The 26,227-nt window shown below is 43.4% G+C and overlaps 1 protein-coding gene across 1 annotated transcript in view; it reads right to left on the bottom strand.

Moving 5' to 3' along the window:
- Positions 1 to 21,193: 21,193 nt before the first annotated feature.
- The window catches only part of nek7 (NIMA-related kinase 7), a 58,293-nt gene continuing 53,259 nt past the window's right edge, over positions 21,194 to 26,227 (bottom strand). The window contains exon 10 of the mRNA XM_084012113.1: positions 21,194 to 23,819. Within this exon, the coding sequence (XP_083868239.1) occupies positions 23,709 to 23,819 (111 nt within the window). The 3' untranslated portion in view covers positions 21,194 to 23,708. The remainder of the gene's footprint in view (positions 23,820 to 26,227) is intronic.

The raw sequence follows: 26,227 nt of genomic DNA on the forward strand, positions 1-26,227 counted from the left end.
AAAAGAGCCTGCCTTTACCTAATGTTTGGTGACAGGAAGCTTCATTTCAGCTACGCCACCAAGAACAGGAAGTCTTCTCTCATCTCATCTTCACATGCTTCTGCTCAAGTGTGAAATCCCTCTGACTTGTGAGAAGAAGAAAAAAAGGAGTTTAGCTTCAGGGTGAAGCCTTTCTTTTACTCCAAGTATTGTTTTTCTGACATATCAGGCTTTAAGATACAACCATTTATACATGGTTGTTATCAAATTCACAGTTTAACTCCACATCCACAGACAGGGAAATGAAAGAAAACGTTTTTTTTTTTAACACACATGGAGGCTTCCAGGTTATATCTAGTCGGCTTCATTAGACTGTTCAAAACCAAACTCTGTGAGAACATTTTACATCCGAGACACGAGACGTGACCTGAAAGAAGCTCCTCGTCTTTGTCGCTGACTCCTCCCTGTTCTTTACATTACAGGCCAACGCTTGGTCATGCGATCAAAAATTCACGAGGAACTAGTACCACAATGTACAAGAAAGAAGAGGCCATTTTTTCCTTTCTCCAACTTTGCTCTGTGTGTTTCCCCCCCCCCTCGGTCTAAAGACAGAAAACATGTGGCCATTGGCTCCAGAAGTGAATTTCTTCATTTGCGCTGTTCCTTCTGTGTGAAATACATTTATAAGGGATGTTAGATCTCTTCAAAGTCATTGATCGTGCACGGTGTTTGATCATCATGCTCTGCCTCGGAGCCCAAAATGCTTTACTTCTGTTTACATACACAAGAAAATAGGGGATAAAAGAGGAAGGAGAGGAATAGAGAAACTCTCCGGGGAGCGAGGCTCACACACTCAATGGTGAGCTGATATGAATCTGGATGAAACACAGTCAGCTATTTCATGCAGTTATATGAGAATAATATGTGCAACTGAGCAGACCCAGTTTAGATGGTTAGATACTGAGGCTTTTTAGTGGAACCTGCCGCTTCACAGTGGATGAAGCTGTAGATCTATGTGTGTGTGTTGGGGGGGGGACACACACATAGATGACAAGAACATAGATCGTTGAATAATATTTGTGTTTCTTCTGAAGGTATCAATGTGTTTACAAAATGGTTGCTTTCTTTCTGAGTCATACTATATTACTATGGAAGTCTAAATGTGGATTTCCTCTTAGAGCAGCGAACCACATGGTTCTTGTAATCAAGAAGTGGCTCTTAAGCAAGCAGCACTGAGTTAATGCAATGCAAAGCACAGAGGCTGGATTCACCGCGGTGCCGGTTCCATGCACGTGAGCATTTAACATGCAGACTCGGAGCCACGTAACTGTCTTTTAATGCTGCCAGATCTGACATCACTGGAATAAGTAGCCCGGCGGTATTATGCCTTCATGCTGCAAAAAGTTAGGACTAATATCAACGTATGTGATCAGAAATGTCCGGGTCACACGGACATTTAACAGTGGAGCAGCAAGCACGAAACCACGGCGTGAGTTACTGTTCGTCTGTTGGGCAGTATATTTAGAAACGGAGGATAAATTGCAGCACGATTGCACCTTTTGGTTGCTGCCTCTGTTTGATTGCATGTGTTTCCGTGAGTACGAGCATGGAACTTAAATGCTTCATTGTGGTATGATGCAACCAAAACGTGTTTTGTTTTGACGGTCAGCTCAGTTTTAAATACCCATAAAGTTTCTTTTCGGTCACAATCCATTGTTTATTCTGATTTAAATGCATCAGTGAATACATTATGTGTCCCGATTACCCAGGTGAAATGAATTCCTGCTTGGTGCTATAAAAGACAAGACATTTGAAAATGATTTAGTACACATGTAAATAACTTCCTCAAGAACTATCAACAAGTACTAAGAAGTAGATGTAAAATATGTTATGTATCTAAATATGGCTTATTTATTTGATTGAAGTTTCTTGTATATATATATATATATATATATATATATATATATATATTTAAAATATAATATATATATATATTTAAAATACAAGTCACTAGAGACAAAATGACACTCATCTATGAGGCCCTTTAATGCTGCTTAAACTTGAGACTCAATAGGACAGCAGTATTTAATCAGATCAGGAACTCTTTAGTCTCTTTGCATCATGCTGGAGCCTTTTTATCAATGTCATCAAACTTGTTATCTAAACTAATGTTATCCTGCATTAGTGATACTGACATTCATTAACTGTGTTCGGTGCTGATGTCCACATAAGAGTGTGGAGTTTGATGTTTGTGCATGGCCGTCTAAGCGTTTGTTCAATGCTTTTGGCTTGGGTTACTTTCTGTCTTACACTATCAAATAATTTAAGGGAATAGATGAACATTTTGGGGAAAACACTTATTTGCTTCCTTGATAGTTAGACGAGAAGCTTAGCTTAGCATAAAAAGAAGAACACCCGGCTTTGACATCGTTGCCAAACTGTTCAATTTCAACTTCCGGGTCCGCCAGATGGTTTGTTCCACAGAACAAACCTAGAAGTCATTGGAAACTGTGAGGAAAGGGCAGGCGCTTCAACAGAATACGTGGCGGGGGATTCTTAGCTGATTAAGAAGATGCTACGGACCCATGCATGTGGAAGACCCACCTCATTTAACAAGGGACACAAAGCAACTTAATGGACGCTGTATCAGTCCTCTTTAACACAAGCACACTGAAGAAGGGGGCTAATTTGTACATCCATCATTATTTCTCCAACAGTCCTAAAAGTGTAACAGGCTACGATATATTTCGGGTTGATGGTGTGTGTTCGATGAAAACGTGAATGTTTTCAAATCACAGCATTAATGAAAGAAGCTTTTAAAGTAAAACTATGTTACATTGTGATTGTGTTCACAATATATGACCTTAATTAACGTGAGCTAGTCACAGACAAGCTCTTCTTTAGAAGTTCCCGGTTTCACATCCATCAGAGAGACTGCAGTGAGTTGAAAGGGAACTAAAAACATCTACCTTTGGTAAGGTTTTAGGGGGGGAATGTCAAAACAACCAAGTGCAGTTTTCATTCTACCATGTGATGAGAATTATCAGTTCACATCAGTCTCTATTTTAAACACTGGATGTTTATATAGGGGGTTGAGGAAGGGGGTGTGGCTTGGACGTCACAGCTTCCCCAATTTCTTTTCGCTCCCTTCAATTTCTACAATCTCGTTGCTCAAATAGTTGTATCTAGCTTCCTCCCCGTTTGATTCTCCTGCGTCCTCTCCTCTCCTGATCATCGTAAAAATGTCTAAAGCTCCTTTCAAACAGCGGTGAAGAAAGCAGAGGAGGGAGGTCCGGACTATCTATCGCAGATTGCTCTGTTAGTTCCTCAGTGCAGAGGGAGGTGTGATAAAAATGGATTGCAGGGTGATGCATGTGTGGGCCTCTGCACGCACATTTTCCCTCCAAGCTTTGCACGGTGCATCTACTCATGTATGTGGGTTACGGGTTTCACATACTGTCACTGCAATTCACCTTTTCCGGCATGTGCCTTCGCAACAGACATCTTAAAACACCTTAATTAACGTCATTAACTTGCCTTTATAAAGTGTATGCTACACGTTAATAATTTATTCATCGGCAATCTCAAGAAAAGATCAGAAAAAATCTACTAGTTTCGAAGAAATGATTAAAATGATAAATGTTGCATTTGACTATTTCAGCGTTTCCGTTACACATTTTAGCCACAGAAATGTAAAGAAAAAGAAATGTATTAATACATCTAGTTGGCGCTGAATGGCATCTTGTGTTTAAGGCTTCACTAGGTGGTTACTGCCCTGTTAGCACCGAACATCTGGCTCTCTGTGTAAAAAAAATACACAGCAATAAACACCATTGAAATTAGCAAGAGGTATACTGTCCCAGTGCAGTCGTATAAAAATAGTGCTCATGCTAAAATAAAATAGAAGTGTGGAAAATGATTTCTAACAACACATAATTATTGAAACCATCCATCGATATCGACATGCAAACCTTTCATCTCTGCTACGAGATTCTTGGTTCAATTAAACGGAGGCATATAACTCATGTATGCATCAGAAGGGCAGTGAAGAGTGTTAAGAGATCAGTCAGAACAACCTCTTTACACTTCCTCTTTTTCCTTCCTGTCTGCACTCTTCAATGCACAGCCTCATCACTGCACGCTGCACCGGCGCCGGGCTGGTTTGAGCATCCTCTCTGCCAGGGTAGACTTTACATAAAGTCAAATCCATCCGGTATGGGAACAGCAAAGTGTTTTTACACTTCTTATAATTCTCAAAATCATCACGGCGGACGACTTGGCTGTATGTCGTGTTACTTAAGCAACCAAAGTCGGCCTCCGCCTCATCAGTTACACCACGTCTGCGGCGGTGAAGCAACTGAAAACCACTTGAGGGCAGTATGGCTTCATGTTGCACCACAGCCGTTCCCCTTTTCACACACATCCCTCTCCTCGCTTGTTTTTTGGGTATAGCCAAGTGGCTGAATGCATTTTATACACACACAAACATGTGTACGCACACACACACACATACACACACACATACACACACACACACACACACACACACACACACACACACACACACACACACACACACACACACACACACACACACACACACACACACACACACACACACACACACACACACAATTTGGACTGCTTTTTGGTTCCTCTCTGCCGATGACTGACAGGTTCTTAACGAGAGCAGCCTAGAGCGTTTGCCCTCCAGGCCTGTACATCAACCATCAACATACAACGCACGCACACACTCATACGCATGCATGCCCATATTTATATACACACACACACACACACACACACACACACACACACACATCATCCACACACACTCTCTCTCTATATCTGCAGACTTTCTCTGTCCCATTTCCTGGGCTCAATCAGCTTGACCATTGCTCAGCGAGTGTTTGACAGTCACTGGGAGACGGTTTGAGTTTAGCAGTATTATTATGTTTCTAAGAGGCGGCCTTATCCAACACAGAAGGAATGCCAGCTGCACCATTGTTCAATAAGGCTCAATACAAACGGCGGCGTGACACGCCACCGAGGGGCTCGCCGGAATGCACATGCACAGATTGTGTGTTGGGTGTGTAGTCATTGTGAGGGAGATGGCAATGGTGAGACGGCATAGCTGGGGAGGTGAGGACGGAAACCCAGAGCAGCGTGCTTTCTCTCCCCCCCCCCCTCCCATCCCCTCCACCCCTTCATGATTCATTCTACCTCTGCTCTCCTTTTTTTTTTCCTGTGGAGGAGAGAAAACCCAATTAAAATACTATGTGGATGGATACGATGAAGAAAGACATACCTTCTCCATGACATTCTCTCTACCCCCCGTGTAGTGACAGATCTGGCGCATTGAAACCGAGGTGAAAAAATGTGGTGTATCCTGCCCACCTGCTGCCATTAAATGTTGAGGTATAACATCAAATATCTACATACATATATTTACATCAACCATTCCCTTCATCGCACAGCATTCTCTCCGATGGATGTGGAACTGGGAACTGCCGAAGAAGAGCTTGTCTAAGACTAGCCCGGGTTAATTAACCATATATATACAAATATATATATAGACACACACACACACACTGCATGACAATAAATGTAGGCATCAAAACCTACCGAGGATTCACCTTACACACCTAATCTGTATGTCTATATGTGGCTGTGGGAGAGAGATTCCCGTGCGCCAAAGAAATACCTGATGCAGCAGGAGGTGGAGGACGCATCCATTTTTTACATTTCACATAAACACACAGACAGATGCATGTCTTCCATGTATATCTCTCTCTGTCCAACACCTCTCCTCTTCCTCCGCTCTTGTTTTCCTCTCTTCCTGACCCAACATCCGGCCCTCCCAGGAGATCCTGCACACACACACACACACACACACACACACACACACACACACACACACACACACACTCTCTGCGGACACATGAACTGCCAGTCAAATCCAGCAGCAGCTCAGTACAGGCGTCATTGCCTCTCGGTTGGGGGGGTCAGGGTCTGGAGATAAGTGTGCTTGTGTGTGCGCACACAGAGGAAGACACCGGGTCAAGGGGCTGGAAGAGTGTGAGGACTCCTCTATTCAGGCCTACTAAATACTGTATGTCACCGATATTTACCCGCTTCAATATTACAACAAAGACCATCAGGAGCGTGCGGGTGTGTGTGTGTGTGTGTGTGTGTGTGTGTGTGTGTGTGTGTGTGTGTGTGGCCCCAGCAGAAGAGAAAAAAAATCCCCAGCTCAGCTCTACTCTTAGTCAGCAACAGCACAGGTACACTAGCATCCCTATTAAACATGTCAGCGAGGACACGCTGACGGGACGTGGTCAAAGACAGGGAGTCTTTAGTGAGAAAGTCCAGAAAGACAGCACTAACACCAGTGTCACTCTCACACACACACACACACACACACACGCACACACACACACACAGTTCTGGGGTTTGAGTGGCCATTTAGAAATCTGGACGGCAGTTCACTGACCCAGCACTAACGAGGCAGCTAGCCCGTCCTTTGAGGAGTGGTGCCTCTTATCTAGTGACCACACAGCGCCGGCTATCTCCTGACCGCGTTCGACCACTGGTTAAACTGATTAGTCAGTCGTCCAGTCAAGTTACAGTAAGCAGACATACACCGATGTGCATGCAACGCACTTCATCTTGGCCTCTGGATGGGATTCTTTGGACTAATTGCGGAATGTGAGGTATTTGTTTGTATACGCAGCCTGAAAGCGCATTCTAGCCAGTATGATGCGATAGCAGTGGAGACGTGCCACCCTCACAAACCTGAGAAGGCAAACAACAGCACAGTGGATCCACTTCTATCTGTCCGGTTGGATTGGACAAATGGTCAGCGGTGGAGAGGCGGCAGAGTGGACATGTGATGGCCAAAGTGTCAAGGGACTGAGGATTCACCCGTTTAATGAGAATCTATGGCCTGGACTGATAAAGGGTCTGACTGAGAGGCTGTGACAAGCCCTAATGCTCACATGTATAAATGATGTGGGTGGTTGAAGGGGGGGGGTGGTGTCCTGGAAGGATGTGTGGGTGCGTGGAATCAATCCTCAGAGAGCATGAGGGGTTTTAGAATAGGCCAGAGACTAAAAACTGGACTCTGAGAAAAGTGAGTGGAGCAAGAAAGGAACAAAGAATGGAAGCCCTGAAAAAGTCATATCTATGTACAGTAAAATTATTCAAATATCAAAGGAGAAACAAATAAGACACACATCTGATGCCTGGTTGGAAGAGCCCGGCTTGAAACATTACACAGCAATGAAAATCCTCAAAAAAAGATTTGCGAGATCAGAGAATCAAGACCACCATCATGTTAAGTATAAGGCTTCATCTGGTTAGCCTAGCTTAGCACAAAGAGTTGGGACGACCAGCCTGGGTCTCAGCAGGAAATATATCCACCTACCAGCAACTCTAACGCTCAGTAATTAACATGCTGTATCCTGTTTCTTTAAGCTGCACAAAAACCACAGAGCTGTGCTGGACTTGTTCTTGGTCAGGACCAGTTGCCAGGCAGCAAGAAGAAACACCAGACGGACCCAGGATGGTTCTTTCCTCCGTTTAGTCCCTGTGCTAAACTAAGCTAACGTGGCTGTAGCCGTATATATTTAACGGAAAGCTATGAGAGTCGCATCAATCTTCTCATTTGCCAGGGAATAAGCATATTTCCAAACTAGTTGAACTGTTCCTTTAAGGACCGAGTGGATTTCAAGGCGCAAAAATGAAGATTGGGTTTTTATTTTGATTTACGTTGACGGAAGTGGCACATTTGTACTCCCCTCTGTGGCTGCTATTCAAAGGACTACACATCTGAAAAAGCAATCCCAAAAAGTACACACATGGCAGGCAGAATACACACACACACACACACACACACACACACACACACACACACACACAAACACAGCCTTTGTTATGTTGAGAGCGTTTGTCTCTGTGCGGCTCCAGCAGAGAGGGGTTAAAATCCGATTGAGTCGATATCACTGGAGAATAACACATTCAACACTCGGTGTGTGCGTGGATGTGCGCTGGTGTATGCGAGTGTCTGTTTGTGTGCGAGCAACATTGGGCCTATGGGGACTTCCTCCCTCTCCGTCTGCAGCCCTCAGTTGAAATAGAATTGAATAGTCTGAATCCTCAATGGTAAATGTTCACAAAGTCAATACCAACTGTTAAGGCTTCCCTGCATTGGGGTTAAGGGCATTACCATTTCTGAGACTTGAGGAAAATACACACACACATATACACACACAGACGGGGAAGGCATACTCACCAGATGCCCCATGAGATGATAAAATATTTTAGAGTCTTTTGCAAAATGCTTACAATACAATCTGTTTAACAATTCCATTTTTCTGTAACGTATTCATTGAAGGCTCTTTTTTTTTTCTTCCATTTTTGTTCACTAATCTCTGAACAATGATGCTGGTGGGCGTGTGGTATTTTGAAGTGACATCAGTGCCTAAGGGACAGTGGTTTCACTGATCTGACTAAGCATCACATTCAGATCAATTCAAGAATGTTTAAGCGTACAAAAGGCAAAGGGGGATTGTATCAATATTAACTGCATAATATTAGGTTTAATACAGAATGCTTGATGCAGTGTTTCACTTCCCAAAGAATAAGATAATACATTTTGTACAATTGAGAGGTTGTGTTGATGATGTAGTTTAGGGATAGGTTGGGGACCAACGGACCAACATGTTAAAAGCCTGTGATATTCCATATTTGTCTTATTGCCAATAAATCCATCAATCAGTACTTTGTTGGGGACTATTTTCAGCAGTAGATAAATCTCCTAACTCATCGCATGCCTCCGCTTGCTCAGCGCGTTTAACGTGTCAATATATACCTTTCAAAATAAAAGTCTGCAAAGATGGGTTAAGGGAAAGAGTGCGGTTGGTGTTAACTTGAGTAACTAGTGACTCACTTCGCTACAAAGTGACCAACGAATCACGCAAACATGAACACCAGTCTCCTGGACAAAAGTTGTGTTTGTCTTTATATCAGGCTTTGGCTGCACAATCATCAATTCATCAGAAGACAATGCACCAGACTAACTCTTAGATGTAACAGTGTGTAGTTCCGTTGAGTCATGTACAGTATTCTAAAAATAATAATACATTCAAACACATTAAATAGCCTGTATGGTCCCATGCAGCCTCTAATACATCTTGCTGGTCATTAACAGCAGGCCCGTGTGGACCTTTCACCACCACCACTGTGTCTCATTTGAACGGCGAGCCATGAAACCCGAGGCTCTGCCACTCAGTGTCATTTAAACCGGGACTGATTGGAACTATCTCTGGCCTTTGCTTTCCCACCTTCCTCCCCGCTCGCGTTCTTTCCCGGTCGGCTTCATGAATAATGAATGACGATACATATGCAAGTCGTAGCGCGGATATTAATGGAGCTGAAAAAGCATTCTTTGTGCTGCGAGCCATTGCTTCCCTACTCTGCCCGAGCTGCCCCCTGCCCAGTCATGTTTTTGTTCACCTTCCCTCTTCCTCCCGTCCTTCCTCCTGCTGCCCGTGGGCCCAGATGAGCCGGTGCTCCGTCTCTCTTGCCTGGAGGTATTCGCTTCTCTCCTGGCTGTCACAGCGGGGGCAAAGGGTGGACAGTGACTTTGAAATGAGAGGGGCTGACTTTCAAATTATATTAAAAAAAAAGGGGAAAAAAAGGCAGACAAAACTGGGGGAGATAAATGAAAAGTTGGCTTGGCTTGGATATGCAAGGTGCTTATTGTCTGTCTGTTAGAGCAGCTCTCTGTCATTCAAGGGCATGGCAGTGAGCTTCCTCCTTTGTTTGCCCCTTGTCCTGTCTTTCTTCCAGCCCCTTCCATGATCTGTCGACGCTGGCCAGAGAAGCCCCCGGCCAAACTGTGGCAGTCAAGGGCGAGAGGTACGACAGGGTGCAGGGCAGCTGACCGGCTCCAGCAAACCATTGTGCTCACTGTATTTAATACTTTTTTATTTTAAGTATTAAATTGACTGATGATTTAATTTACATTTTTGCACTCTATCACACAGCTTTTATCAAGACCAACCAACAAAGGCCCGCCGACACTGCTCATGTGGCACGAGGGGGGCTGGCAGTCAGCGAAGTGTGGCCCCGGGCTGGCAGAGTCACTGCCCATCCTTGGATGACTCGCCCAACTAGGCCAGAGGGCACGGATAATGGGCAGAGTCTTCTAACCCTTCATTTGTGCCAGAGCGTCTCCACATTCAACGACGTTACATCCACACCTTATGTGGTCAAACACGGACAGAGAATCCCTCTTCTGCAGTGCAGAGAACTGTGAATTGGCTACCGATGGAGAGGTGTGAGGCGGGCGAGGCCCGGGCTGCCCTCGACCTCTGACCCAGAGCGTTATCGTCTTCTCTGCCTCCGTGGACCGACTCTCATCCCTCTCTCAGACCTAACGACCCTTTCATCCAAGCATATTTAATTATAAGCTGGCTCATTTTATTGTTCGGCTGCTGGAAGCAATTAAGTAATATATGCAATTTTCTTTCGAGAGAATTGTTTTGCAAACCTAACTAAGCAAAAACATGCCTTTATGTGGCCGAAAGTCTTCACAATTACAGCACATTTGAACATTTTGTTGGAGCTTCTCTGTCAAATGAGCTTCTATAGCAGAAGCTACATAACGGACAGCCAGTTAAGAAACAACGGTCAGCATATTCACCTACTCTGTCTGTCACCCTGCTACCATTTCATCAATACATTTATGTGTTCTCAGTCGTCACGCACACACTTTTTTGCACAATTTTTAAGTTTGCACAACTTGCTAATGGGGCTTGCAAGTTGGCAGCGCTGTTTTGCCGTCCATGTACTCCAAAGACTCAAATAAAATATATTTCCACCATGAAGCGAGGGTTTTGATCTTGGAAGTGAAGCAGAGTGTCAGTGAAAATACCGTTAAAAAGGAGCATAGTTCAAAAAGTTTAAAATTTAACTTTTGTGCTCGCTTGGGTGAGTGTTTCAGCTAATTACGCACAAATCCCACACGCTCACAGCTCCGATCCAGCAGCACCGCTGTCTCGGCAGAGGACAAAGAAAACAAAGGAGACTGACAAACAAACAGTGAGCGGGGGGAAAAAAAATATAAAAGGGAGGAAGCTTTCTTTCCATATAGCAGCTGAGCTGAGGCGACAGTGGCGTTTAATCAGTTGGTTTTTCCGGCGCCGTCAGCGTGAGCAGCCTCGGCGGTGCAGCCCTCTGATCAGCGCTGGGAGAGGAGCTCCCCGCCGAGCTGCTGCCGCCCCTGAACCACAGGTCAGTCCTTGGTGAGTAGGTTTCATTCTGCTGTCGCCTGCATAGTACCATCTCCTTCTCTCATTAAGATATAGTGTGTGTGTGTGTGTGTGTGTGTGTGTGTGTGTGTGTGTGTGTGTGTGTGTGTGTGTGTGTGTGTGTGTGTGTGTGTGTGTGTGTGTTTGTGTAACATGTATTTATGGGCTTGTGTGTGTGTGTGTTTGCGTGGAGTAAATGCACCCCAGGACTAGCCTAAAGGGGATGTGGATTCCCAGCCTCTGCTGGGATCCGGCAGCACAACTAGGATTTCTACCAGTGGGGGGGGGGGCGGGGGTTGTGTGGGTGTGTGAATGTTTGTTAGAGAAGGATGCAAGATGCATCAAGTGACTCGGTGCCTCGGGGTCAGACACACACACACGCAGAGAAGGTGCCGGTGCTGCGGCGGGGTAAACAAGAGCAAGACTGTTAGATCTCATCAGCCTCATCACACGCTTTATTATGCTGATTCGGGAGTATGGTGTAAGCTAATCAGGGTTCCAGGAGTCACAGGGGGCGCACTCGGCTTAAAGGTTAGGCGTATAGAGAGAGGAAAACTTGCTCTGCCTCAGAGTTCTTAACTTTTTCTTATTTCCCTTCTTCTTCTTTTTTTTTTCTTTGCCCACCAACCCCAACGCCACTCTGCTACCACAGCACAGGAGGAGCTACCGGCTGAAAGGTCACGACCTTTCACCCGGGTGGCAGAGGTTCACTTCATGATGTCTGCCTCCGTTCAGATTCAGAGGTGTGGGGGTGATTGACTGGCACTAGAGCACCCAGCGCCGACCGGGGTTTTTAAATGGGAGTCAGGACTCAGGGCTGCCTGTCGCTATATGCTAATATTGGCCTTTAAACAAAACACACTTTCAGCCTCGTGTTTGTTCACTTGCATAAATGCATACGATTCTCATTCGGCGCCCAGTATCTACTCTGACTTACACAGCAACGCGACAGAGCAATGTTATAAGGTTCAAAATGTCTATTAATTTGGAGGCATCTGAATTACATGGCAGTGTTTATTAGACCTGGCGGCCATGCTTCATAAATAATGAATGAAAACGGTCCCCTCTCGCTTTGTGGACGCGCCTTTCTAAACAATTCTGTTTGTGACTTTCTTTGATAAGACGTCGGACGAGTCCACCTTTTTCTACACCAGGTTGGGAGCGAAAAAACGTACGCAGTTTTAATTTGGCTTCCCTGTCCATTTGCGTTCTCGACTCCTCGGTGACGGCACATATTTAACAAGCATACGGACAAACACACACACACACACACACGCAGGTTCCCACAAACAGGTGAGCAAGTTGGAGAACAAGTGGCAAACAAGCTGGCGGACCCGTAGAGAGGAGGCTGACGAAGTTACCTTTTCTGGTCTCGGTGACGGAGTGGAGACACGGGTGTTAATTAGGAGGTTCAGTTAAACGCATTTCATGTGGTTTTGCCGTGCAGCAGCAACAGAAACAGAAAGAGCCGTGGTGGAGAGTGACTAAGTACATTTACTCAAGTTCTGTACTTATGTGCAATTTTGAGGTACTTGGACTTTACTTTCAATATTATGCTTTTATTCCAGTACATTTCACACTTTTATTAACAGTTTTAATGATACCTTACGGTGTTTTTCGGGTGTTCTCCGACGTGTGTTGTCCAGCAAGAGGAGCGATCAGCGCGCCTGTGGAACCCCTGGCAGTGAAGAACCTATTCAGGCAACAAAACTACGTGTTTGAGTTAAAATGAGTACGGTTTGTTAAGTGACTTACACACCTGACGCCATTTAAATATGTAACAAAAGAAAGTTAAAATGAGTCAACATTGTTTTTTTGGTGTTGGTCTTCTGGAATGAGAAGCGTCTGGCGCTCCTAACCTTCTCCTGCACCTCTGAATACAGTCAGATTGGGAGAGGGGGGGGGGGGGGGTGAACTGGTGCACCTTGATATAATAAGCTCATCTGCAGCTTGCTCATGCTGGCTGTCATCACACGATTGTGTTTGTGTTCAACTCAAGCAGATCCTCCCCTCCTCTGACACAGGAGACACCAACGGAGCTGTCTGTCATTTCGCTGAAGGGTCCTGCTGCTTTTGTACATAACACAGTGGAGATGAGGACAAGACGGGGAGGAAAAATGGAAGAGAAGGAGACAAATCAGAAGAGAGAGAGCAAAACAGATGGGGGGAATTACAAGGACAAGGAGATGAAGAAACAGGGGAAAAAAGAATAAAAGACAAGGATAACGAACAGGAGAGGAGAGGACACAAGGACAGGCAACACATTGGAAGTGGACAGTGTAGAGAAAAGAAACAGTAAAGCCTTAGAGGACATACGAGAACAAACAGAAAAGGACACGACAAAAGCAGTGAGACTGTTGTTTAATTTGAAGATTGTTTTTCTCAATTAATCTAAAAATAATAAAAAAATGTCCTGAGTGACAGAGCCATGGAGGAGGAGACCGACCGGACAGACTAGGGAGGAGGAGGACAGAAGGACATGAGAGAATCGGACAGAATACAACAACATGAAGAGGAGGAGAAAAGAACAAGGAGAAAAAAAGAGAGTAGAGCAAAAAAGACAACAAGTTCAAAAGAATAAAAGAACAAAAGACAAAAATCGAGAGTGGACAGAGGAGAATGAAAGAAGACAATCAAAAAAGAAAAGGACAAAAGCAAACAGCGGTGGACTAAACAGGATAAATCAGGCTTGATTGAAGAGAACAAAACTCCTGTTGACATGACAGGACAGAGGAAGACAAATCAATAGGTGACGGGACAAAAGAAGTCGAAACAAAGGAGTGTGACATGAACGTGGTGACAAAAAGACAGGAGAGAAGAAGTCAGGTGTGGACGTAACATGACGAGACAAACCAAAAGACAAATTTGAAGTGAACACGACAGAAGGTACGAAAAAAGAAATTAAATAAATCCAACTAAAACCAAAGAGACATGAACAGAAGACAAATCAGAGGACGACAGGATAAGAAGGAAGACAAACAGTAGAAGAGGATAAATATATATATATATATTTATTTTTTTTCAATATATAAATAAGACAGAAAGCCTAATCAGAGGGGGACAGGACAAAAGAAGACAGAAGATAAACATTTAAGACGGAAAATAAAAAATCTGGATAAAAATATATCTAGAAAAAAAGAAATTTGGACAAGAACAAAACTCTTACTATGAACGTACACTGTTCATAACTATATCTTAAAACAAATGTATACAATGTATGTCATATGTATACAACAAAATCAATTTGTATTTAATGCATATAATCATGAACAAGGAAGTAAAGAACAACACTGCATTGGGACTACTTACGTTTTTTTTTTTTCATTTTTTTTTTTTTTTATTGGTGTTTACACAAGAATAGCAAAGGCATTTACATACAGGGACTACTTACTTTTAACTCATTTATTTGTATGTAATTCCACCAGGAAGAAGACACATCGACACAGTGTAACACACAATAACACAGTGTAACACACAGTGTAACACACAATGTAACACACAGTGTAACAGACAATGTAACACACAGTGTAACACACAGTGTAACAGACAATGTAACACACAGTGTAACACACAATAACACAGTGAGGGTGTCCAGCAACTTATGTGATGACCTGCCAGCTGACAGCACAACCTCATAGTTTCCCCGTCTTTGATTCCTATAAAAAGAAAACATGTTGGATAGCACACACACACACACACACACACACACGTAGAGAGAGAGAGAGAGAGAGAGAGAGAGAGAGAGAGAGAGAGAGAGAGAGAGAGAGAGAGAGAGAGAGAGCGCTCACCTGGAGGTGGTGGGTGGGAGTGGGAGGATGGGGTCTGTGTTTAGCTGTGGGCCCTGCAGACAGGGCGATCAAAGGCTCCTCAGTCTTTGTCTGCTAACGTTGAATAGACAATAGTAAAGAGGGCCCGCTTTGATTTCAGCTCACTTTTATTGATCACAGAGGAGCAGGGATTGAAATATGAGAGACAACCCTGAACTGGATTCTTCTTCAGCTATTGATTATATCCAGAACAGACGGCATTTCACTATGATCCAAGTTTTTATTTTATACCCTTTTTTTGTGCATTTTATTTGAACCAAGAAAAAGTGTGTCTGGCTCCTTGCCTGCCTTTTAGGTGCTGCTAGTAATACACCAACTGCTGTTATTTTACCAGACGACGTCTCGTCTTAAGTCTCATTTTGGAGCTTCTTCGTAAAGTTGACATCCAAAACTTGTCGGGGATACGCTGACAGCAGCCCCCGTTCCCCTGCGTGCTCTTTCATCCGCCCTCTCCTCCCTCGTCAGCAACCTTTAAGCCTTAGTTTTAGGAAGACATTTTTGTTTTTCCATCGTTTCGTCAGTGTGCTGGGTGGGTGGGGGGCGTGGGAACAAAGCAACACGGCGTGGCCAGGTACGGGGTCCCAGCTCATCTCACGCCAGCTGGGTTTAAATCACTCCGGAGACGCAAACTGCCCGGGCTAAATTCAAGACCGGCAATCGGTTTATTGTCCCGGGCTTTACTGTTATGAGGTGAGATGCAGAACTGCCTATGAGCTCAAGTTGTGTGCGATGGTTTAAATTTAACTTGGCTGGTAATAAAAAAAAAAGGAGTCGGTTCTAATACCACGGTAATTAGAGAGAAAGTACAGGATTACATAAAGTTGCACGAGTGTGTGACGGATCAATTTAGAAAGCACTTTAAATCACAATGTCTTTTTTTTTTAAGTTCGAGAACTAAGAAACTTGCTTTATTTTGAAAACAACAATCTTTTAGTTACAGAAGAATCCCAGTGGATTCCAGCACAAGAATGTTTCCAACAATATCTATTTTTCTTAATTTCATGGTAGAGATAAGAGTCGCTGTGCAGCCGGCGTGGCCCCTTCATCTTTAAAAGTGGCTCTTTAGGGCCTGTTTAAGTTGGCCTGACAGATGTGGTTATTTGGGGACAGCTCATTGGCAAGTTTATGGCCAGAGTGCTTATTTTACTAGAGCCCAGCACATGTGCTTGCGACAGTGAGGGAAATCCTTTCGGAAGTCTGGCATACGGTTGGAATATAGGAGACTTAAGAGGACATAAAACCCGCCTGATGTTTATCGACCAAAAAAAAAAATCTCAGGGAGGTTTAGTCCGAGAACACAAGATGATAACGTTTGACGGAAACGGCATAAAACCCGACTGTAATTCATCAGGATCTAAATATTTGATTGAATGTTCCGACATGTGCATTCTTCAAATGAACTCGGTGTAAACACATTCATTAATTTCGAATGGCTTTTATTGGATAAAGTGGATGTTTACTGGAAGCAGCGTTGTTATAAACGCAGTGATGGGTTTTTAGAGGAACAAATGTCATTTAGTGATACTAAGCCACATCAAACTTGTATTATATTCGCAATATGTTTACATATTATCATACTTGTACATTAAAACACCAGGCCTTACTTCTCTCCTTATTTACAGGCTGGTCAACGCAGAGGGGAGGAGGCCAAACCACAGCAGTGTGTGTGTGTGTGTGTGTGTGTGTGTGTGTGTGTGTGTCCCAGCCACCTGTAAAGTGTCTCTGAGGATCAGGTTTCTTTTGAACACATTTAAGACGGCATTTGTTTCCAATAGTTTACAGTTTGTGAACACGCCTGTTCCGGAAGGCCGGGCCGACGCATCCGAGGTTGGTTTTGCAGGACGGGCGTCTTATAAACCTCCCGTAGGGCTGCTGGGCCGGCGAGGGAGAAGCAGTGCGTGCCTTTTAAAGAGCCTCCTGACGGCTTTAGTGAGCCACTTGGCTTTTTATTTTGGCTCAGCTCACTGCGGGCTGCTTGTACTTTACTGCGCCCCCTCTGTGCCGGCCTGGTGGTTGCAGATTTAGGACACGCAGAGCAAGAGTCACTCATTACACCAGCGTGCACATGCTTATTACGTGTGGTGTTTACTGTGTGTGAGTTGCCTGCTTGCACATATGCTAGCGTGTCAGGAACCGCGTTGATGAGCGACGCCAGTCGCGGCCTGCTGGGTGCAGTTTCCAGCTGATAAGCGCCTGCAGGGAGCGTCTCTTTCTTTACCTGGAGCTCCCGACATTGTTCCCCGGAGAGCAGCCGCTGACAAATATCCCTCACCCGAGAACCGCGCGAGGCCTACAAGACAACCGTTTCATTCTAAATATGAGTTTAACCTGTTTAAAGTTACTCAAGTTCAAACAATAGCAGCTTTTCAAATGATGAACAGGACTGCGCTGCTGTTCCCGCTTGTGTTTGGAGACTGTCCCTGGTGATTCTCCTCTCCCAGCAAACTAATATGTTTGAAGCTCAGGCTGCCATTGCCAAGCCTGCGCCACAAGCTATTTCAAATGTGCAAAAAAAAAAAATATATTGATATTCCAGGCTTCTAAAAACAAAACAAACAAACGAAAAGAAAGAGAGGAAAAAAAACAACAAAAAAAACAAGTCAATGTCCTCTGGAACGGCCCCATTTTTCTGCCTCAGAACACTCTGAGATCACCTGGGACAAGTGATGAGCTGAGAGATAATTCTGCTATTTCTTCCTTTCTTTAATATACTCATAAACACACACACACACACACACACACGCACACGGCATGCATAAGTACCTTAAATCATGATTCTATTTAAAGAATGAGCCTTCCTCATATACTCTTCTTCTCAAGACGGAGCTGAGAGACTTTCTGCAGCAGAATTTGATTTTGCTTCGGCACTTAGCAAGAATATTAGTTGGTTAACTGGTTCTGTACACAATGCTTTAACCCCATGATCTTATCCCATGTGTTTTTTAGTTTTTTTTAGTTTTTCTGCATTGACATAATGATATAAACAAAAGGTTGGGACTCATGAATTTCTATCTTTGAAAATAATAGCATATAAAAGAATCTCTAGAAGCTACATTCAGATATTTGGCGACTATTAAATACCTTCAAGCTTGAGCACAACTGACCAACTGATTTGAGTATTCATATACAAAAATGTCATCTGCTACAGAGAAAATTTACACATTTTATATATATATATATATATATATATATATATATACACTTTATATTAAAAGGACTCACCAGTAAAAGCCACCTGCAGTGAAGTTGTTTCACCACAAGATGGACTTAGGGATGCATGGATTTGGGATGTATGGCAAACAGCATGAACACACTGCATGCTCTCTAACTTTTTCCATAACATATTTTAATTACACCCACAATGCAAAGCCCGTTTCTAGCATCATCTAAATATCTCTCCATGCTCTGAAGCAGAGGCGTCCGTGAGGGCGGGGCTATGGATGCTGGGAAGCGCCAAACAACTTGTGTATTAATTCCAGCTATTTACTTTTGTTTGTTTTGATTGTGTTCGGGGCTCCATGGGAGCAATTTTTTGCCGTGATGAAACTGAACAGCATTCCCTGTGGAGTTCATTACAGGCAAAGAGCTCGTGCCCAACCCCACTGCTCCCTGACCAAGAGGGATTTGGAGGACCCAGAGGGATGGGTTAGTTCGGGTGGGTGGAGGGGAGGGAACCTACAGCACGGGGTAAGTGTGTGGAAGGACGAGGGGGAGGGGGGGGGGGGGGGACTCAGGGGAGGCAAGAAGGAAGGAGACCATAAACACTCAGCTAATGACCTCAAACATACTAACAACACAGCAGAAATTAATGAAACTGTACCAATGAACACTCCTGGAGCCGATGGCAGAGTGTTTTCTTTCCTTGGTATGGGAGGGGAAAAAAGGAGAAAGAAGTTGGGGAGAGAAGAGACCACATCTGGCCTGGCTATAATTTTGGTGGCCTGTAAACCCAAACCAGCCTCACAGCAGGTAGTGGAATAGTCTCAAAATGTAATTATTGATTCGTGATAGACACCCATTTGACATTTTTTCCATGTCGCTCAGCACAACACCACCACTTAAGAGAGGTTTAGGAAAAGACATCATGGTTAGGGTTAGAATAAGTTGTAAAAATAAGAACATGAATTTAAGTTTAAGTAACAAAATGAGCATTAGGTTTCGGAAAAACGTCACAAACGGGTCACTTCACATCGCTTTAAACATCGGCCTCAGTGGCGTCCACCGAAAAGAAAAAAAGGATCCTAATCGACTTTCCATTGGCATCGTTTCCGTGCTGCCGACACGTCATTTGAACACATTTCACACCCACCAACACGTAATATGTTGTTAACAGGTCGTAACCATTTCACATAGTTCTGTGAGAACGGGCAGGTAAGTCTAATGAGTCAGAGGGGGGGGGGGGGCAGAGATGAGAGCAGAACATTAACTCGTGTTGCTTGTTCTGTATTTCATGCCTGAAATTTGAAGTGAATTTGAGCTGATTTTCAATCCCTGTGCAAAGCGTGTCTTTACATACCAGGGTAGGACTGAAAACACCTACTTAACATTAGATGTTCAGTGTAGAGCTCCCCGAGCCCCGAACCTCTCCCCCAGGAGAAATAACTTAACAGCTAAACCGACTAGTTTAAAGCAATAAAATAAAAACCCTAGCTGATTTAAATAATGTTCCATGAAAGGTTAAACTGTTATGATCGCAGACTTGAAATGATAAATGTGTATTCCATCATTTTGTTTCCAGAAGGAACCTATTCTGACTCCTACCAATGTGTGTATTATCTGTAATTATAAGGTGAAGATGACTGACGTGGTTTTTGTTTTTTCTTTCCTCAAAAAATGCAAATCGCATTTTCTGGCCAATTTTGAATTTAGACTCAACATCACAAGCTCTATCACTGGTCAATACATATAAATGTGTTCTTCTCAAACTACTCTGATGACTCACAGGTCGGCTCTGTTGCTTGAAGCTCACGTGTTGTGCAGCTCGTCCCTCCAGTAGCAGAGATGGGTTTCACCACCGACCACAGTCCATATTTCCTGTAGATAAAGTTAACCAAATGATGGCCGATGATTGCACGTTTCCAGTTGATGACTGAACCCAAAAGCATTCATTAACAGAGAGGACATCTTTATCTGAATGTTATTCGTACTAAGAGATTATTGTGTGAAATGAGTAAGACGGAAGGATGTATTCAGATTGAAACATATTAAACTGATATGCTGGTCGTTTGTTTCAACTCGTGATCATGAATTATGTTCATGTTATTGTGCACCTTCAAAGCTTTATAATAGCCCAATAAATAACACGTTGTTATATTCTATATAGAATAGACTATAAAGTCAGTGAAATTGACTTATTTTACTATAATACTTTTTAAATAAGTTATCAAAATCAGTAGATACAGCTGCTGATTTTATTTATTTCTTTTTTTTTAAGTTTTATTGAGGTATTACCTTTCATATCTGTGTGAACTATTATTACTTTTCATAATAAAACCAGACCTGCTTGGTACTAAATACTCAACAATAAGATACTACTGACCACACTGTAAAACATTCAATATTTTCCTTTTTCCACCAATCAAATAGATTGTCAACCAAGTTTATAGTGAAAATAATACAAGATCATTTGAGTATTTCTCCACATGCACATGAGAAATGCTGACTCCTTTAGTCCAGATCTGGAGTTTACTGCATGTAGTCACTAGTATCCCATAATGCATTGTGCCGTGAGTTAAAAAGTGCATCCATCCCGGCCATAATCATTTTCACATGACATCATATCTAATGTTCAGATGGCTTGGAAAGGTCCTCTGGAGCGAATCTTAAATTGTTCTAGCATGAGTCTGGTTTATGTTGTGTATCAGTTTGTTCCAGAGACACATATACCTTATATGAATATACTTACCATTGAGCTGCTGTCGTCCAGAACTGCAGCCACGGCTGTGAAACTGAGTCATACTGGCCGGCCTTCTTTTTATTACTGCATTTCTTGGCAATCAAGTGATGAGATGTGAAACTAATTGAAAATTGATACCTGGTAAGAGTTGCAAACACTCACTCTAATGTCCAAACAAAATTTGAAAGCTTTATTATATTTAGTCAGCATACAAGGTGTTTGTGACGTGGGTCTTTAATTCGATATGAAATGTTCAGAAAACAACCAAACTACCAAAACAATAAATATTATTTGCAATATTTGACTTTCTGGAAAAACCCAGAGGGCCTGTGGAAACATAAACTGAGTCGAGGTGAAAGGCTGAGACACAGGAGAGCACGGTCACATGTTGCATAAAGGCCGAAACGCTCCCTACCGAGAAAAGCTCATAATCCTTAAAGTGACTTAGCACTGTATGTTATAAACCTCCGGGTGAGGATTTAAAAAAGGAGAACTAAAAACATGTTCTTCACTAACAATGCGACAGACAACAGCAAAATATATGCATTCAAACAGCAGCTGATGAAGGGCATCAATGTCAATGTTGAGCTAATACGGAAGCATTAGCATTTTTGGTATTTTGCTGTTAAATACTACCAATTTATTTAAGTTGTTCTGTATAACATCATACTGTAAGTCAATGTGTAAAATGATTTAAATTCTAAAATGCTTTGGTTCTTTATACTCTTGTTTAGAGAACGTAGAGATCCAAGATAAACAGCACTGTGGGTAAAGAACACGACAAATAAAGAAACTAACTGAAATAGGGGGAAACAAGGCATACAAACATACATTTTAAACACTGTATTTGCAAATCTCAGACAAATAACTATCAACACACAAAATATTCTGTTGCCCAAAACAAAATAACTTACATTTTCTTGTACCTATAACCAATACCTATATGAAAGTTAATTAAAAAAAACAGGAGAAACATGGGCACATGTACAATATTTCCTATGAGCGGTCAACAGGCTATTTGATAATGTTAAAAGATTATTCATAAGACACTGAAATAGTGTTCTGGATGATTTATTACTTACTATACCTTTCATGCGGTATCATTGTCATTATGTAAACCAGTGGTAGTCAGTGCTGGTCATTTGTGACCCACTGGTGTAAACCATTAACTGTAAAAAAAGAAAAGAAATACATATACACATCTGTTTCCTTCCTCAAAATGAATAACGGATTACTAAAACCTTACAGTATCAAATCTATAGGAACTTCTTCGTTACAGTATGTACAGTAAAACTAAATGAGTCCCATTGGTGCTCCTTTGTTTGTTTTTTTTCAGTACAACTCTTTACGTTCAATACACTTTTCATAAAAGATATCTCAACATATATTTAAACTGCTCTCTGTGTGTGTGTGCCTTTTCGTTTTGGGTTTTCAGCTGAGGATAAGTTAGGTAGGCACGTTGTGGTTTCCTCGTGACATGGACGGCTAAACAAAGGCAAGGATCTGCCATCTCTTCTGACATATTTGTTACTCAACAAGACAACTACACTGCAAACTTACACAGCAACATCACAAAGTAGATTCACTTCCTTAAAGGGTCAAATGCAGCCACTGGACCATGATGGAGAACTATGCGTTTAGACTTTTTTTTCCCCATGTCTTCACTTGGTTTAGTTGAACCAAAGAGGAAATCTTTTAGTCTCAGTGACTTAGGTAAACAGCAGGCGTACATCTGCTTTTCTTAAGGCTTCTAGGTTCTCCTTCCCGGCTGTCAAGACAGGAGACATTCGGCATTTTTCAAAGACAATACATAGGTGTCAAAATGACTAACATTCAAAGTGTTGTGGGAGACATTTGCCCATGTTCTCCCCCCGGCACGTCTCTACTCTACCCTCTAAATGATCCTTCCTTTCCTAATACATTCATTAGACATGATCGCCCCGCCAGCCTTCCAGTACCAGGGTAAAAAGTGCAACACAACAACGCCTCAACCATCAATAACACTTTATCGTCTCTCTGTTTTGCCAACATTGAGTGGAAATCTCTCCACTCCAACTTTACGATTGTTCTCAGTTTTTAATCTTATTTTTTTTAGTGCCATTTGCTGCTGACCACATCTCATGAGACCCAACAAACCTAACTCTGTTGAGGATAGGTGGATAGGTAACACCTAAAAAAATAAAAAATAAAAGATTTTCCAGTATATCAGCACTGAATAGCGTCTGCTCATAGCAGCTGCTGAAGGACGGCTTTACTTCACTACATGAAAATACAGAGGACGTGCACTTTAAAGCCATAGCAAATAACACATTAGTGAGTTACAATACACTGTTTTTCAGTGCTGTAACATTATTGAGACTAAGGAATGGGAGGTCCATCTGGCATTAAAGCATAATCTCTATAATCTTTATCCTAGGGCAGGAACGGTTTGGGTGTTATGTTGCGTACCATCACCCTGAAAATGAATCTGTCACTGTTGTAAAGTGTTATCACGAGGTGCTAAACTCTGGAGTTAGCTATTGTATATAGAAGCTGATAGATGTGTACGAGTCCAGCATGAAAAGCAAGGAGGGAAGTCGAGAGAAGTTCTACCAGCTGTGTGTGTGTGTGTGTGTGTGTGTGTGTGTGTGTGTGTGTGTGTGTGTGTGTGTGTGTGTGTGTGTGTGTGTGTGTGTGTGTGTGACACTGGGCTTAGCTGCCTTGTGTCATGTTCTGCATGTGTTTGGCAATGTCATACACGTAGGCGATGTCTGGCCTCTTCTCCGGGTCAGGGTTGATGCACATATCTACCAAGTTCCTCAGCTGGTGAGAGGGATGGGGGATGGGGGGGGGGGGGGGGGGGGGGGGGGGTGTTGGGAGGTAAAGAGAGATATAAAACAGTCAATGCCACTGTGGTGAGACCGAACTGTAAAAGAGCAGCTCCAGAGAATGAACAAGCCCCCCGCTAACAGAGAGCTGCACGTCTTTTAATGCGCTCTAGATGAGCTCTTTCCATAACAGCAATAACAAGGCAACAAGCATACAAGCTGAGACAAAGACAGGAGGGGAGGGGGTGTTAGCGCACTAATCACTTTCATTGGTCTGAATCCACTTTTATTGGAGCCACACACACATACACGCGCGCACACACACACACATGCACACACTGCTGCCACTCCATTGCTATCCGGAGACAGCACTTGCACTTGAAGCCGAGCGAGGCGGCTGATTGGAGCAGATAGATAGACAGGCTCGCAGGCGGAAACAGCCACCGCCATCATTAAAAAAAGAAGAGAATAAAAGATGGAGAGGAAAGAAGAAAAAAAAAAAAAAAGCATCTACGCAAGGTCGCTATGGTAACCGTCTGCCGACTTCCTGGCCGCTGTTGCGTGGCACCGGCTTGGACGAGTTCTCGTCAGCCGCTGGGTTTATGTGTGTGTGTGTGAGAGAGAGAGAGAGAGAGCGAGAGAGAGAGAGAGAGAAAGAGAGAGAGAGAGAGGGAGAAAGTGAGAGAAAGATGCAAATTCAGACAGTCTGAGAATTAGTCCCACAGAATGGAGATGTGGGGGGGTAGATGCAGATATGTAAAATATTCATACGCTTCTTTGCATGGCGAGTGGGATGGGGGAGTGTGTGTGTGTGTGTGTGTGTGTCGGGGGGGGTGTCAGGTGAAGGGAAGGGGGATAGGAGCTGGTGAAGGGAGGCGTGGGGGGGAAGCATAGACGGAGATGGTTAAATGACACAACAAAGATGAGCAGCTGACAGTTTGCTGCCGATCCTTCAGGAGCATTGTTTACATCCAGACAGGCGCTGCAGGCACCCCCCTCATCTCCATCTCTCCATCGCCCTGTCTCTCGCTCTATCATTCCCCCTCTCTTTCGCTTTGTCTCCCTTTCTCCTGGATGGGGGTGACATGTGGGGCAACGCAGGAGCTCAGCGTGGTGTTTGTGTGTGGAGGAGCTCGTGTAGCAAAATATACACTTGCACAATTACACACACACACACACACACACACACACACTCTTGAGAAAACTCGCAATTAGCCTTAATGCACCTAATGAAGTAAGCACCACAGTATAATAAAGCCTCTCATCAGGGTTTTCTATTTGACTAGAGATACATGAATAATGAGAGCCATTAAAATTAGCTACTGTGGATTTATGAATGTATATACTCTGATAGCAGAGCAGAAGGCATGGAGATGAAGGACAAATTAGGTAGAGCACTTTTTTTGCTTTAAGGACCAATGCCAGTAGGTTTACAGGTTTAAGCCCTTTAACTATATAAAATGTGTATGTGTGTGTATGTATAATGATTAGGGGTGTAACGGTACATGTATTTGTATTGAACCGTTTCGGTACGGGGTGCTCGGTTCGGAACGGAGGCGTACCGAACGAGTTTCCATACGGACATATTAAGTAGAGGACCGCATTTGTGGAGCGTGCTGCAGCCGCACATGCGCAGTTGCGCACACCGCGACACAATAAACAGCAGTAGTAGCGGACGTCATGGCTAATGCCGCTAGCGTTGGCAACAAGCCAGAGTTGGAGGACCCTCCCGCGACATTAAGGCCTCCCGTTTGGGAACACTTCGGCAAAGCGGTTTGCCGACATTGTTCATGTGAGGTCGGGTATATTTCTGGCAACACGTCAAACCTGTTGACGCATTTGAAACGGCACCACCCCCACGTGAACATCGCTACAACGGGGAGAAAGACGAGCGTAGCGTTAAGGCGGGTCCACACCGCACCGACTGCCCGACTCGCGTCGGTAAATGAAGTCGGGCTACTTAATATGGCCGACTCGAATGGCGGATTACACATTTGAATCGGCTGAAATGAACGCCGACGTGGGCCGATTCGAGCGACCACACCAAGGAGACTCATGTTACGGACGCCGACTCTCTCAAAGACGCCGATTTTCGGTCCGGTGTGGACCCGCCTTTAGTGCAAACACAGCTCCCCACCGCATTTAAACAGCCTCTCCCTGCCCTGTTCAATTTTGCACATCAGATGGAGAAAAGATTTGTTTTTAAAAAAACAGTCTGAGCCTTATTCATGTTATTTAATCTGAGCAACAACTTGAAACTATTTAGTGTTGCAACTGTTCAATTTTGCACATCAGATGGAGATTTTTTTTTAAAGAAACAGTCTGTTATTTTTATTTATTTTTATTTTTTAAATAAATATTTTAAATACTTGTATTTATATTTTTGAGCAGCATTCTAGCTCC

This window comes from Eutrigla gurnardus (assembly GCF_963514095.1).
Source record: "Eutrigla gurnardus genome assembly, chromosome: 6".
NCBI classification, from domain to species: Eukaryota; Metazoa; Chordata; class Actinopteri; order Perciformes; family Triglidae; genus Eutrigla; species Eutrigla gurnardus.